This window comes from Periophthalmus magnuspinnatus, chromosome 23 (genome assembly GCF_009829125.3).
Source record: "Periophthalmus magnuspinnatus isolate fPerMag1 chromosome 23, fPerMag1.2.pri, whole genome shotgun sequence".
NCBI classification, from domain to species: Eukaryota; Metazoa; Chordata; class Actinopteri; order Gobiiformes; family Gobiidae; genus Periophthalmus; species Periophthalmus magnuspinnatus.
This window is the reverse complement of record NC_047148.1, coordinates 14,574,235-14,589,680: the sequence shown is the minus strand read 5'-3', so window position 1 is coordinate 14,589,680 and position 15,446 is coordinate 14,574,235. Positions and strand designations below refer to the sequence as shown.

The 15,446-nt window shown below is 38.7% G+C and overlaps 2 protein-coding genes across 4 annotated transcripts; one reads left to right on the top strand and one right to left on the bottom strand.

Annotated features, from left to right (window-relative positions):
* Positions 1-445: 445 nt before the first annotated feature.
* Positions 446-8,767, top strand: cpm (carboxypeptidase M). Of its 2 annotated transcripts, none has more exons than XM_033989024.2 (10): positions 446-545; positions 1,108-1,281; positions 2,087-2,184; positions 4,926-5,098; positions 6,224-6,311; positions 6,390-6,495; positions 7,037-7,207; positions 7,281-7,433; positions 7,558-7,706; positions 7,782-8,430. In XM_033989024.2, the coding sequence occupies exons 2-10, from the start codon at positions 1,113-1,115 to the stop codon at positions 8,031-8,033; spliced, it is 1,359 nt and encodes a 452-aa protein (XP_033844915.1). In that variant the 5' UTR covers positions 446-545; positions 1,108-1,112; the 3' UTR covers positions 8,034-8,430. The 2 variants fall into 2 exon arrangements, with proteins under 2 accessions (XP_033844915.1, XP_055087643.1); XM_055231668.1 differs by having other exon boundaries at positions 451-545; positions 1,111-1,281; positions 7,782-8,767.
* A 604-nt stretch (positions 8,768-9,371) lies between these two features.
* Positions 9,372-15,418, bottom strand: mdm2 (MDM2 proto-oncogene). 2 transcript variants are annotated; one of them, XM_033989017.2, is made up of 12 exons: positions 15,083-15,418; positions 13,566-13,632; positions 13,412-13,486; positions 13,087-13,220; positions 12,946-12,995; positions 12,732-12,784; positions 12,579-12,666; positions 12,316-12,503; positions 12,101-12,232; positions 11,938-12,009; positions 10,586-10,757; positions 9,372-10,508 (listed from the first exon to the last, which is right to left on the bottom strand). In XM_033989017.2, the coding sequence occupies exons 2-12, from the start codon at positions 13,614-13,616 to the stop codon at positions 9,973-9,975; spliced, it is 1,551 nt and encodes a 516-aa protein (XP_033844908.1). In that variant the 5' UTR covers positions 13,617-13,632; positions 15,083-15,418; the 3' UTR covers positions 9,372-9,972. The 2 variants fall into 2 exon arrangements, with proteins under 2 accessions (XP_033844908.1, XP_033844907.1); XM_033989016.2 differs by lacking the exon at positions 15,083-15,418 and adding an exon at positions 13,932-14,086.
* Positions 15,419-15,446: the final 28 nt, after the last annotated feature.

Sequence of the window (15,446 nt, the reverse complement as noted above, 5' to 3'; positions counted from 1 at the left end):
AATAGACCTTCGCAAAGGTCTTCACACAAAATGCATCTCTCACTAAATACCGTGATTTTAGCACGAGTGGACTTATGGCATAATTCTAGTTTAAGGTTTTTATCATTATAATAACGATAAACTTTTGTCTTTTTTGAATATTTAGTTGTTTTTTTTTATAGTCTGCCTCGTGCCGCTTTCTTCTTTACGCACACACACACACGCACACACACACACACGCACACACACCCGCACGCGCACGCACACACACACACACACACACACACACACACACACACACACACACAGTGCGCGCACGTACACACACAGCGCGCGCACACAGCGCGCACACACAGCGCGCACGGCACGCTCCTCCGCCGGCATTAGCGCCGCCCCTCACGCTGTGAGCGGGCTGATCTGGGTTAAAGTCAGGTTAAAGTCGGGTTAAAGTCGGGTTAAAGCTCACACACACATACACACACACACACACACACACACAGGTCGACAGTGCAGTGTCTGTCCCGGGTCAGCCGGGGCTCGTCGGTGGAGATCGAGGCAGCGGACAGGTACGTCCTCTGAGCGTCATGTTTAAGTGAGGAGCTGTCAATCAGTATGGTAGCCAACAAAACTTCATTCTGTAAAGGTAGCTTAGTTATATATTTGTTTATTCAGGCCTATAGCCTTATTATTTAACCTGTATTTAGTGTCAATTGTGCTATTGATCATTATAAACTGGGCTACGTTGTTTTTCTCCAATCTATTGACATTAAGTGTTATTTGATGGACGTGACAACTTGTAGGATCTAATATAGACTATTATGTACAGCAAAGCCCATGTAAAGAAACTGACATTATAAAGACATTATATCAGACATTTAGAGCTCATAATTATGTTACAGACAATGACAAACAGTTTTACCATAACAGATTAACTCAAAATACCAGAACAGAAATCCTGAGGGAGGCAGAGACACAGCACAATTTCTGTCTCTGTTTTGCAGAACAATGAACAAATATTAACCATGAACTTATTTTTTTCCATGGGCCTATTTTCCACTCTAGACAGGCCAAATGAAGGATTTGTATTATTTGTTAAAGATGTTTCTCTGTTTTTGATATTTTAAACAGAAGTGATGATGATTCTCCTGCCTCTCGTTTTTCTCGTCGTCCTCCACCACACCCCTGTTACTCTTCTGCAGTTTTACTATCACAACAACCAGCAGATTAAAGAGTACCTGTTTGAAGTCAACACAGCCAACCCTCACATCACACATCTGTACAGCATTGGCCAGTCTGTCAGAGGTACTTTTGCCTATTATTTGAATATGGGTCTTGCTTTTAGAAAGTTTTATTTAGGCTAATCACAATGTTTAATGCTATGAGTTTCATTTTAAAATTCTTGAACACAAAACTCAGTTGGCCTTTCCTCTTAAGTTTAGACTGTCATTTTCTTTGTGGCACAAAATCAAAGCTTTCAATATAAATCAACATCAACAATTTTTGTTGTTGTTGATTGTATATTATATTTGATTGAGTTAGTTTTTCACAGACCTCCTCACAGACCCTCCATGGGTACAGCAGCCATCAAATGGTCAGACTCAGGATCACATTTGACTGAAGTGTCAGGTGCTCATCACCATAGTAACACTGACACTGTATGTGATCGTATGACGAGACGGTAGGCCAGGGTTAATTTAGTCTGGAACAACCTAATCCAACTAATCACTTATACATACAGACACACAGTGCTAATCTGGGCTAATCTAGGACACCAGCTGGCTACTGTCCAAATATGAATGTATCTGAATGCATTTTGTATTATTAAGTCATTTTTTGTGACTTACCTCGTAAGTTTTCATGGCCCTCCATAGCAACCTGTTCAACTCTCTTGTAGTTGACTCAACTGCTGTGTGTGCTAGCCTGCTCCAGCATGTTTTTTATCTATGCGCACCACCTTAATGCAAATACTGTCTGCAGTTTGTATGATAGTGGAAATGTTGCAAGGAACCACCAGTGGTATATGGACTTATTGTAATTGTAATAAATAATATAGTATGACTTTCATAATTTGTTCTGCTAATGAGCAAATGTCTTATGCTTTCCTCAGGCCAAGAGTTGTGGGTGTTAGCTTTGGGTGTCAGCCCTGGCCGGCACACCGTCGGAGTCCCAGAGTTCAAATATGTGGGGAACATGCATGGTAACGAGGTGAGCGGACATACACACACATACACACACATACACACACCAACGCACTGGCCCCTCCCTGCTCGCAGGAAGTGGGGCTAAAAGGGGACTAAAGAGATCAACAAAAGCCATTCAAACAGTCCACTCCATACATACTTTTGTGGTCAGAGACAGACCCTGCCTGTTTGTGGGAGAAAGGAGACCATTAAAATTACTCTTGATAAAGTCAAATGATATAAGTAATAGACTAAATAAAAATGTGCTTTAAACTCTGTATAACTTATACTGTGAGACTGGTGAATCAGAATGCGTCCCTGAACACTAATATTGTCTCACTGTTAAAGTGGCACTAAGTTACAGTTAGTGACTGTAATTACAGATGTTTGTGACCACGCTGCAGTGATGTGAACCAAACACTCAAGAGCCAATGATGCACATCTTTGCAGAGAACAAGGTATAGACTTTCCAATACAGCTAATGAAGAAAGTGCAGCTTAAAACCTTTACATATGCCACTGTTATTAAGTATCAAAAATGATGTTGCCAGTGTGCCTTACAAAAAGTAAAAAAAGCTAAAGGTTATTTTCTGACAAGCATATTGTTGCCATGGAGATCCTCCTGGGTGATCACTGTCTGTGAAAGTTAGAAGAAATGTCCTTAAATAGACACGTCATGGCTGGACACACACTAATACACACAGAGTCACTGGAGTGTGTCGTCGCTCAGGGAAAACTTCCAGAAAAAGGTCCTTTCACTCAGCCCCTAACCCACACATCCACACACACGTAGGTTTCCATGCTTATTGGGTACATTGCATTGACGTACATTTTATCTCCTGGAGACTGACCCTATGCTTAACCATAGTTACTAACTGCCTATTATTAAACCTATTTTAGCTCATATCATATCTTTTAACCATGTTGTAATAAACGATTTACGCCATGGTGCTCTTTTGTGCTTATTAGAGAGTCAGGCCCGCATGAATTGTCTTCAGTTATTTGTAATAATCATAACTAATAATTCTTTGTGCAACGAGCCTCCCCCTACACAGAAAAGCATGACAAAATGTGCAATGAATACAATACAGATGGAAAGAGATAATTTTGCATTTATGAACCCAGGATAAAATTGCTTTGTGGCCTTCTACCCTGTTTCTCACTGTCCAAGTCACAAGTCATAAGAAATGTACGCAGACTCACCTAAACGATCCTAACAACACTCACTCAAAATGTGCTAATGCAAAGGGTTCCCAAATATCAAGGCAGGACCACCAAAATAACCACATAACCAAAGCAGGAACCTCACTGCCATATTTCTGGCACTGGTACCTATTTTGAGTGGTAAAACGTGTGAGATCAGGTTTTATATATTGATGTGTACGTTGTGTTCTTTGTCTACATGTTTTAATCCCCGTGAGGTCCCCTGCTAATGCACAGAAATGTAAACATGAATGTGACTCTTGACCACAGTGCCTGGTTATCCTATCCTGCTACTTGACATGTACACAGAGCAGGTTCTGAGTGTATCTATATGATTCTTTGTCAAGAACACCAATACTATATGTGTGGAAAAGCTTGTTTAGGAAGCAGGTTATTTCAGCTTCAGTTGACAGTTACCAACGTACTGTAAAGCTTGAATGTTTAGCTGCTCCTGTTTTTGTTCTTGGCCAAATGGGCTCTAACGCCATTTTTTTGTTAAAGAATATAATACATAATAATAATACTTTTTCTAACATGTATTAGTCCAAGTGAAAAAGGTTTACAATAGAATTCATCAGTCAGTTGAGTTTGAATAAAGCCCTCCTGCATTACAAAAGAAAATATACAACAGGTTTTGATTATAAAGGGCAGTATCCAATGATTCAATATATCCTTTATGTTCTGAAATAAAGAGGAGAAGGGTGTGCTCTATAGAGTACAGCAGGAGTCTGGAGAAGTGGAGAGAGGGTAAGATGAACACACGGATGGCCAGAGGCGAAGCTAGTCCTGACGTGTGTGAGTAGGGCTCTATGCACACACACCTATTCACCTTTCCCACCCTTCTCTCTTTCTCTGTCCTGAGTCTCCCATTCATGCTCCAAGTGTCCGTACTCTCCGTCAACATGTCAGAAGAGCAAGCAAAGGTCCGTGTCCAGATTGTGTTTCCAGTTACAAAGACGCGCAGCTTCACTTCCTCCCACACACTTTCCCTGTGGAGCGAGCACACAGCAGCTGCTCATCAAGCTGCCATGTCATGTTTGATTTATGATGCAGAAGAGGAAATGCCGATTTTGAAAATCATAGACAACTTACATAATGGAGTCCTGATGAATAAACTGTATTTATTTAAGTTACATTCAATTAGGCAAGGAATGTATGGCACAATTTGTACACAAAGTACTTCAAGGTGCTTTACAGAATAAGACAGACATTAAAATCACATTACAAAACAAATTAAAACATAGATAACCATAATACTATTTACTTTAAAGAGAAGGGTGCAGAATAAAACTGAAGCTGATTCCCCATGTTTAGTCCTGACTCTGGGCACCAGCAGGAGGCCTGTCCCTGAGGTCCTCAGAGTACAAGATGCTTCATATGGCACTAACATGTCAGAGATGTACTTTGGTACATGGCCATGGAGAAACTTATACACAAGCAGAACTGAGTCTTTTCTCTGAGCTGCTCGTACTTCCTGGTTCTAGTCAGGACCTGAGCAGCAGTATTCTGAATGTACTGCAGCTAAAGTAAAAAACTCATAAAAAAGTTCAATATCTTTCTGCAGGTTCTGGGCAGAGTGCTGCTGTTACATCTCATAGAGGACTTGGTGGAGGGATATCGTAACAATGAAACATGGTCTTTGCAGTTACTGAACAGCACTCGAATCCACATCATGCCGACGATGAATCCGGATGGTTTTGACTCGTCAGACACAGACTGCATGTACAGCCAGGGCAGGTACAGGCCTACAGACACACTGAGACATTTAACACAGATGTTGCATCTATCTATAAATACCCAGATGTCATAAGCAGATTAGTAAAACTTATGAATAATACACATACTTCATTTTTAACTAAGGTTGACAAGTAAAAACATTATTGTGCAATCCTAGTATGCTAACCACCAGGATTACCATGTAAATTATATACTTACTGTATGACTAACAAGCTGTGCACACAGGAAAATAACATTGTGGTTTAGTGTGTCACTCAGTGTGTATCAGAAGCTGCTTCTTTTCTTACCCGGTTACATTCAGTTTATTGTAGGTATTTATTTGATAGAGAAATATCTGTAATTACAGTATAAATATTCCAGATTATGGCAAAGGTGATCATTTTCATCTGTTGTTCCAGACATATTAGTACCATGTTGATGAATTATTGCATTGAAAGAGCTGGATGCATGCCATTTTAGGGGTTCTTTTGTTTTGTTTTGATTTTTGCACAATCACGTTTGTACCTTAACGCCCAAAACATGTTGATTAACAGGAAAGCAACCTAGACACATGGTAGATTCCTATCTGTCATACAGTTATGCACAGTAAAACACTGTAACTGGGCTAATTATTACTCATTTGTTTTGAGTTCTTGAGTTCTGGTCTGAAATAGGAAAGAACAGTTTAACTACAGGCTCAGTACTTGCCATAAAAAACTTTGTGGTGATATTTGTGTGGGTGCATATAAAGGGCTCAAACTAGCAGTAAACAGGAAAAATAAACTGGACGTTGATTTTTAAGCTCCCCTCTGCAGCTTGTTGTAATATGAGACAATGAACATGATGTGCACTTCTTAAAGACACTGGGTCGTGGGAGTTGAAATACCAGCATGATTTTTTGGGGGGCCCCTATAGAGCAGCTGTGGTGTCTGAGGATCATAAATATGTAATTTAATCAGCTATTGTCCTCTGCTGCTAATTTCCTATGAGGGACTGTGGAAAAGGAGTTACCTATGGACAATGGTTGCATACTCATAAGGCTGACAATGAATAGGTGAAATAATAATAAATACTGATTTTTTTTTTAACTCATCTAATCTAAATAAAATAAAAAAATGCTGACCATATTAACAAAGACTTTCTTAGGTTCAATCACAATGGCATTGACTTGAATAGAAACTTCCCTGATGCCTTTGCTGGTCAGGCGTTTGATGAAGACAAGAGAGAAGCCGAGGTTAGTAAACACCCTGAACTTTTGTCTTCTCCTTAAATTTGAAAATTCCACATTAAGTGTGATTTGGACCTTGTGTAGGTTCAAGCTATGATAGGGTGGCTGCAGACTGAGACTTTTGTTCTCTCTGCCAATCTTCACGGAGGAGCTCTGGTGGCAAGTTATCCCTATGACAACAGTAATGGAGGTATACTTGACAGGCCATTCAAAGCATTTGAAAATGTTATGATGATATAGCTAAAACCACATGCATACATAATAACTGATATTTAAACATGAACACATGAATGGGAATTATTGTGATTAATTGCAAAATTACTCAAGGCTATAAAAAAACTAGTAGTGGATTGTGCCATGCAGCTAAACCATTAACTCAAATGTGCACAGATTTTTGTGGAAATTTGGCATTTACAATAGTTATACTGGAAGTCAGTTTTTTATCTGCTATAAGTTAGATACACCATATGTACATTGTTAATTTGAGATAAAAGATTGAGCTACTGTTATAAAGACAAATCAGACAGTAAGACATATTCACAAGTCACAAGACAAACATCTTGAGCAACAGAAATGAGATATTATGATATTATTATTTCTATTTTTACTGTTTTTTATGAGGATTTTAGGATACTGTTAGTAATAATGTAGTAATGTAATGATGATGTAATGCACCATTTTCAGAATCAGATCTGAAGGAAAAAAATTGATTTTGTGTGTGCCCTTTTAAGGCAGTGAGTTAATAAACGGAGCAAGCGTCAGTCCTGATGATGATGTCTTTGTTCACCTTGCTAAGGTGTACTCCTACAACCATGCCTCAATGTACAAAGGGAATCGCTGTACGGAGAGCAGACCCTTCTTGGATGGCATCACTAATGGATACAAGTGGTACGCTCTCACAGGTAACCACATGAATGATGACAAAATAACTCATAACTCACTGAGATTTGATTCTTAATATATATATTGTTGCAGGTGGGATGCAGGACTATAATTATGTGTGGGCTCAGTGTTTGGAGGTAACTCTGGAAATATCCTGCTGCAAGTTTCCTCCTGTCAGTGAACTTCCTGCCATGTGGACAGACAACAGAAAAGCACTTCTTTCTTATATACAGCAGGTCCATTTGGGTTAGTGAGAGTTTGAGCAGAATATGTGAATGAATGAATAATTAATCATAAAAATCATAATTAATTTCCTTTTCACTGTCTATCCTATTTTTCTCACTTGTTCTCACAATTCTGAAACTTTCAGGGGTCAAAGGCCGTGTATTTGACAGCAAAGGTGCACCAGTGCAAAATGCAGTGGTGGAAGTTGTTGGTCGCAGAAACATTTGTCCTTTTAAGACTAACCAATATGGGGAGTACTACAGACTACTGCTTCCTGGAAACTACACTTTTACAGTAGGTGGATTTGATCAAATGCTGACCCCCAGTGGCTGTGGTTAATATTAACTATTGTCATTTTGTTGTGGTCAGGTGACATACCCAGGGCATGAGGTGTTGACAGAAACACTGACAGTTCCATATGGTCCAGACAACTACTCAGCCTTAAAACATGATTTCCTTTTACATAAAACTACAACAACTCACCAACCCTTTTCTACAACACAATACCACGTGACGTGTAACACCGACCTGAACGCAGGTGCTGTCAGTGTGAGACGGGAGCGGACAGGGTTGGCTGTGGGACTGGGCCTGGTCATGGTGGCCTCATATGTGGGCAAATGAAAACTGCTGATGAAGGAGTCGCGCACTCTTTAAGGTCACACTGCTGGAGTGTGTAGTGTCCAAGAAACATGAAACCCTCACCAGGACTTTGGAGTTATATGAGGAATGAGTGCTATAAATGTTCTTATAACATTTGGTGTATTTTCAGTCTAAATCAACAAAATGTTCTTGAAGTTTTGAAAGAGACAGAAAACATTTTAAGTGAAGTATAATGAAAGCAGCCTTATGTCTGTCGTGAGGTGGCACTACTATTTAATACCTCACAGTACTAAAAACGCCTAACTAGAAGCCTTAAATCATTACAAAATGTGTACCAGTCTTAATGCAGTCCTAACATGTTTGTATTTTTAAACTATATTTAAAGGCCATACTTTGAGACAAATGCAAGAAGTGTTCTAGAAATATATTTAGTATATATTTTATCATAGTGTGTGCATTGACCCAACATGTTTGTGCCAAATCAGCATATAAATATCAGCACCAAACTACAATGCCAGTACTAGTTTACATATTTTACTCAAATCTATATATTTGAAATGACATTTGTGTCATTAACACAATATTCACCTGTCCAAGCACTGCCTGCTGTAGACACCGTTTAAAAGACAACATGGTAGACTTAAATATAGACAATAGTGTGAAGAAATGCACATGAAGTTAGTCATTGTTTTGAATGTTTCTTTAAGTGGAATTGTTCTGTACTGTACGCCAAACTGCAGTAAATAACTGCCTTGATTTTGTACTCTTCATGCTGCTAGTCATAGATTTCACTGAACTACAGTGTCTGGAATGTATGGATTTAGATGCATTACACATGCTTAAAAAATATATTAAATAAAAATAAATAAATATTGTTCAGTAGTAAGTGTGCCTTTGCTTAGAACACAAACTGATGAATGAAAAAAGGCCTTTTCATAGCAAAGACATTAGTAAATCAAAATGTCAATACACTTAATGTGTAAATATTCTTTATCTAAAAACCTGTCACCATATTTAAACCTTTATTTGGTCAAAAATGTATCTGTCGAAAAATATGTATTGCTGACTTGTCAACTCAATTACTAAAAGAATCTTTAGCTGCATCCCCAGTATATTGTTTAGTACCATTTAAAACGGTAATCCAGAGGTACTGTCACATCAGGATACCATTTAGTTGGTAGTTGACGTGACAGTGTGTTGTGATTTCAATAAAGGCACATAAAAACATAAAAAACATCCCCAGTAAGTAATAATAGTAATAATATAGTATCATTAGAAAAACTTCATTCTCTGTACTGACAAATACATGCCAACAGGAGTCAGTGTTGACTAGATGAAAGTAACTAAAAGTCAGAGTAATTATTCAATACACTCTTTATTTCAAATAAGGCATCTGATATGAGAACTACTCAAAGTGCCCATTAAATATACTCAAGCCTCTCAAATGGCTGTAAATAAATAATAGGACATTGAGAATATTTAACATCACTTTAAATCCCTAAAACCACATTCTCCACAGATTTCCTGGAAATAATTGGCATACTTTGCATTTAATAAATAATACAAATATTGTTTATACACCAGTGCAAAAATATTTATGTACAATCACATCCAATTGTAATTATATTATTTTTAAAAAACTGAAAATTACTTTTTTTTCCACAAAATGTATTTCTTTCCAGGAAACTGTGATAAATTATCTGCCAAACATTAGACATTTTATATGTGATGTATAGTTTTCAGAACTAATGCTAAATATATAATTTAAAAAAAAAAGGAATTTGTAATTGTCAATTTTAACAGAATACTATCTAAAGCTATTTGTCTCTCTCACCATCAGTTATTAGAACAGCCATTTTAAAAAATGTGCAGATTTAAATGTCCCATTTTACAAAAGCCAAAGCTGAGGTAAAAACTAGGCTGGTTGCATTGGATTTAGTGCAAACTTATTTGTAGCATACTAGCTGAGGTAAGTCAGAATGACAGACTGGATGGGCATCCTGCACACTGGACACAGCTTGTTTCTCTTCTTCAGTTTCCTTGCACAAACATAACAGGACATGAGGTGTCCCGTTCGACCGTGCACTATACAGCCATTCTTTGGCCGTGACTGACAGATGAGACAGGGGTCCAGGCAGGAGTCTGGAAGCTTCCACTCGGCCGACACGTTGCGCTCCAGCTCAGGAACAGACGCTGCAGTAACTCCAGAGGTGACTCCAGAGGAGACTTCAGAGGTGGCTCCAGTAGTTACTGGAGGCGAGCAGGGGAGAGTTTCTTGAGAGTCCGATGATGAAGGCTGGGAGTCGGTCCAGGGCTTCTCCTGCGAGAACGATGAAGAGGAGGGCAGGGAAGACGACAGCTCCTGGGAGTTTGGAGCAGAGCAGCTAAACTCTCGAACAGAGACAGTCGAGTCATCCAGGGACTGAGATGGTAGAGGGGTCTTTGCCCTTTTACCATCCGGGACGTCAATCCCCTCATTTTCCTCATTATCAGAACCTTTAACATCAACAAGATCAGTAAAGAATGACAAAGGTGAAATGGTGTGGTACAATAACACAAGTATAAATCTTTACCTGGACTTTCTTTGGCCTCAGATTCTTTTGGCTTCGGAGGAAGCAGTTTGGGGCCAGAATCAGATTTGACAATCACCTCAGGCAGCCAGTGCTGCCGTAAGGTCCAGCAGCGCTGACAGTGCCTTGGGAGAGGAGGGTTCATCTCTTCACACTTCCCACATTTCCAGTAGTCCTACAAAGATAAAATGTTTAAAATGTAAATAAACCACATCTACAAAAATGCACACGGAGCATTACAGCAAATACACAAAGTTCAGCTGTGAGATGGCGATCAATAATTATCATACCGAGGTATCTTTTCATTTTAGTATTTGTTAAAGAGGGGGTATTACACTTCTATAGGGTTTTAATTGCTAACACATTACATATTTAGATCATCATGTTACTTTGTATGGTTTTGCAAATGCTAGTGGCCAAAAACAACGTATTAACATCACGTTCAGGGTCCCCAAGGCAACATCATATTTTCTTGAAGTACTTACAGCAGGGGTGCTCAGACTTTTTCAGTATGTGAGCCACTTTTAAAATGATTGTGTCTGAAAGATCTACCACCTAATACAAAAATGTTAATCATATTTATTTGTAAATGTATTATGAATTCTTACATGTACAGTGCATTTTGATGTACCTTGCACAACGTCATGAGATAATACTGCACAACACAATTTTACTTCTTACATGTTCATAATTACTTGAATGATGATTACTGCTCTGATGACTTGCACTGAATGGAATCAGTGAGGGATGCATAGTTCGGGCAGTAGCTTCTGACAGCCAGGAGTAAAACTGCATTTTTCATTTGAAAGCGATAACAGAGCTAATCATGTTGATTACGGTTTTGTCTTTTTTTTATAGCCATAAAAATCATGTTAAACGAAGTATCAGAATTTACTGCATTTTTTCACACAACTACTTCTATTTTACACATCCATCCGTATTTTTTCTTTTACGCATTGAATAAATGACTGGGAAAATCCCTGCAGCGCCCGTGCTCTCATTCGTCACCTTCGAGGGACAACAGAGGCAGATTACCGTAATGACGGTAAAATATTTAGATAGCCCCATGTCTCCGCTTTGAGACGCAGTTTGAATTTACATGAGAGCACGACTAGTTGTGGAGTTACGCTGCTGGAAAGTCCGCAACCGCGCTCTATCGGTGATGATAGGATCCGACGCTATAGGGTTAAACTAACTCGCGCTTGTTTATGCGTGTGCAGCGCCCATGATGTGACCTAGAGTCAGGTGTAATCTGACTGGTTGTCCTGTATATTAGTCATGTGACTGGATGGATGACGGGACGTGATCTACCCAAAATGCCTTCGCGATCGAAGTAATGAACACCCCTGACTTACAGCTTCACTGATTTCTGTATCTTCATCAAAGGAGTCTTCATCTTCAGCCTCAATGATTGTAACCTCGTAAACCTGTACATTCACAAGGTATTAAAAACCTGGATGGACTTTATAATTACAGTATCAAAAAACAGCAGCAATGTGCATGATTAACAACCAATACCTGATCATCTCCAGACAGAGAGGCATCATCTTCATCATAGTCATCGGAATCAATGGATTCAACTTCAAATTCAACACTGAAGTTGTCACTGTCAGAGTCTGATGCTGGAATTGTGATCTCCGATCTTCCTGACTAAAGATTAAACACTTTTAACATAAATACTAAAGCAAAACAATAATGAATACATGTTTTTATTAAATATTAACAAAACTCACATTGCTATGAGATTCTGAAGATCGGCTACTGTGCCTGTCCCGCCCCCCTCCTAATCCACCAATCACACACCACGATAGACTCTCATCAAACGTCAAAGAGTAGCTGTCAGATCTCCTCCTTTTTTTCCCCTCCTCCTCTTCTTCAGACTCATCCTCCACATCTGCAGCCTCTGTGCTTTGAGAAGGACCTGTAGGTTCCAAACATTTGTTCACTTAATAAGATTGCTACAGCTCAAAGGTTCAGATACTTGAAAAACACAAACCTGGATCACCACTCATAAATCTCCTCCTTCTTCTCCTTCTTCGCCGCCTGCTTCTGTCCAGAGATGATGCGCAACTTTCTGTGTCTCCCTAAAAGAAACACACCAGTTATAATAACATAAAAATCTGTCAACCTTTTTATATGTGTGCCTTACCTCTGTGGTTTTGTTGGTCTCGTTGCTGCTATGCCCATCACTTGATAAAGACTCTTAAAGCAAAAATAAAGCAAATTGTTAATGTACAATAAATGTGATTCAAAGTACAGTATAAAGAAGACTTGTATTATTAAGAAAAATAGAGGAATTAAATTGAATTTGAGGATAATGCTGAAACTGTAAAAAATTAAAATAATTGAGCAAGTAATCATACCATGGCTTTTCACCGCAATCAGATTCTTGGAGAGCATAGCAAATAAAGCACTGAAACAAACACAGTACACCAACAATTAGCTTAATTAGCCACAACTGAAAATGCGTTTGATTTTTTATTGATAATTATTGATTACTGTACCGAGGTTCTTTGACTGAGAAACTATCAACACCCAGGACTTGTCCAAGTGCATCCTGTGCACAGTGAACAATGTGCTGCTGCTTCTGGTCATACAGCTGTTTCTGCATAATGTACTGTCCAAGATAAAACATCACCTGTTGAAAGAAAGACTATTTCATTAAGCAACTTGTTTCAATTCTGAACAAGTCTACTACATTGAGTCACTATACAATACATTTCGTATATATTAGTGCCAAGAAAAATTCATGCTCTGCAGACTCATAAATATAAAGACATCAGTGTTTTCAAGTTGAGCTTTGAATTGTCATATAAAACAAAACTGTACCTCCTTCATGGTGAAAATCTCTTTAGTGGCACCAGCAAGTTGCAGTAATGACTGAAACTCTACCTTTGGTCTGACCTGAATACAGAAACAGTGATGGAATTTGCCTCTTTTTGTACATCCAAAAAAATATAAATCAACAAGTAGGAGCTCTTACCAATTTAGTGTCATCAGGAGTGTCTGAGTTGAAGTCCTTCTCAGATGACATGGTTAAACAATTGTTTCTGTACAACAAGGGTTTAGACAAAGTTTTATTTATGATGATTATTATTAGGTGAGAGTCACAATTCAAGCCCTTAATATTTAAAAAAGGATTTTCATTCACAGCAATGAAATGTTGCAATAATGTATACCCCAAAGAGACACTGTATTGAATTATGCCACATTAAAGTATACTGAAATTTGACATTCTTTTCTCCAGTTGCAATTTAGAGGAGAAATAACAGTTGACCAAGGCTGTCAGATTACTTTACCTTCACACCTAAAACAAGACCCAACATATAAAAATAGAACAGAATCTTACCAGTGTAAACTGTGCAAGCAGCTCATCATGTGCAAGTAAGGATAAAGTGCAGTGAGAGGAGAGGAGAGGGCGCTGCAGCCGCTTATATTGAGCCTCAGACATGTCAGGACTAGACCAGCTAAAGGGCCTTGCCTAGTCTGGGGCCTATCACCACTGAGTCAGCTGGAGCAGGAAACTATGTACACGTTACAACTGTACCAGCTGATTTAATCATGCGTTAACATGCCAAGACTAGTCTCTGATGACTCATCAAATTATGCATAGAATTTAAATGAACTGTCCAAAATAAGAGCACTATTTTGTGAGATAAACAAAGGATAAAAGCTAACGTGGAAGAGGGAACCATTAACAAATCTTGATAATGATGATGATTCCTGATGACTTACATTACCTGGTCATTCATCACGGACACCACTGATCCAATATAAAAAGCATAAATGAGTTTCAATTGGAGCCATATACTGAGAACATTCAATGTGCTAAAATAGAAACAGACATACATTTTTTTTTTATCACATGTCCAGTCACCCTTTCCTACAGCACAACCTTTGGGCATATTGACTTAAACTGAAGCGTGAATTGTCATAATGACTGGTTCAGAAACAGATGACGCTCAACTGGTGGACAAAGTGGAGCACTACACAAACACGCGGACAAAATATGTCCGGACTTGTCCCGCCAGCTCGCTCCCCCGCACTCAGTAGAGGCAGGGGTAGAGCCAGACAAACGTTACAGCACCTCTTTCATCACGTATATAACATCAAACGTATACATAATAATTTAGAATAATGAGACTATTTTTGTTTGTTTTTTTCCATTATATATGTATTATAATACAAGTATTTGGTAAAGTAGGCAACATGCATACAAACGCACTAATGCAAAAACATTTCATGATTGGGATAACGCTATTTAAACATTTAGCATTATGTATAATTTCGGAACTTCTCAATTTGGGATGAAACGTATTTCCATGAACTGAAAAAGCGGCTTGGATGAACAGCGAAACGTCTTTAGTCCTACAGCGATTTGTCCAGTTGACAGATTTAAATTTGTCTTTTGTTATGAAGAGCACTGGACTTTAACCGATCACTTGCAACATATCAGTACGATAACATTTTAGAAAAAGATGTCAAGAATGTTATACTTACCAAGAGTAGGAGAAAGGACAGATCCGAGTTGGCGGCCTCGTCTGGAGTTATCCCGGGTGAAAGCCGCTGGAAAACACGAGGTCTGCGGCCTACTGCACTTTCGATAGCAGCTAACCCTAGCTAACGATTAGCTCGTAACACAAACATCTTATCGCTGGTGTTCTGGAGTATTTCAGTCAATTTTGTAAATTATATGCAACCATAATAAGTTCGATGCTTACTTTATTAGCTCAACGTGGTAATATCACAAGTTACACCACAACATAATCACAACGTTAGCATCTAACGTTAGCAACGAACTGTTTACGTCCTCATCTCATGTTTTGAACAGCGCCCTCTATGGCAGTCGAACAAAATCACACTT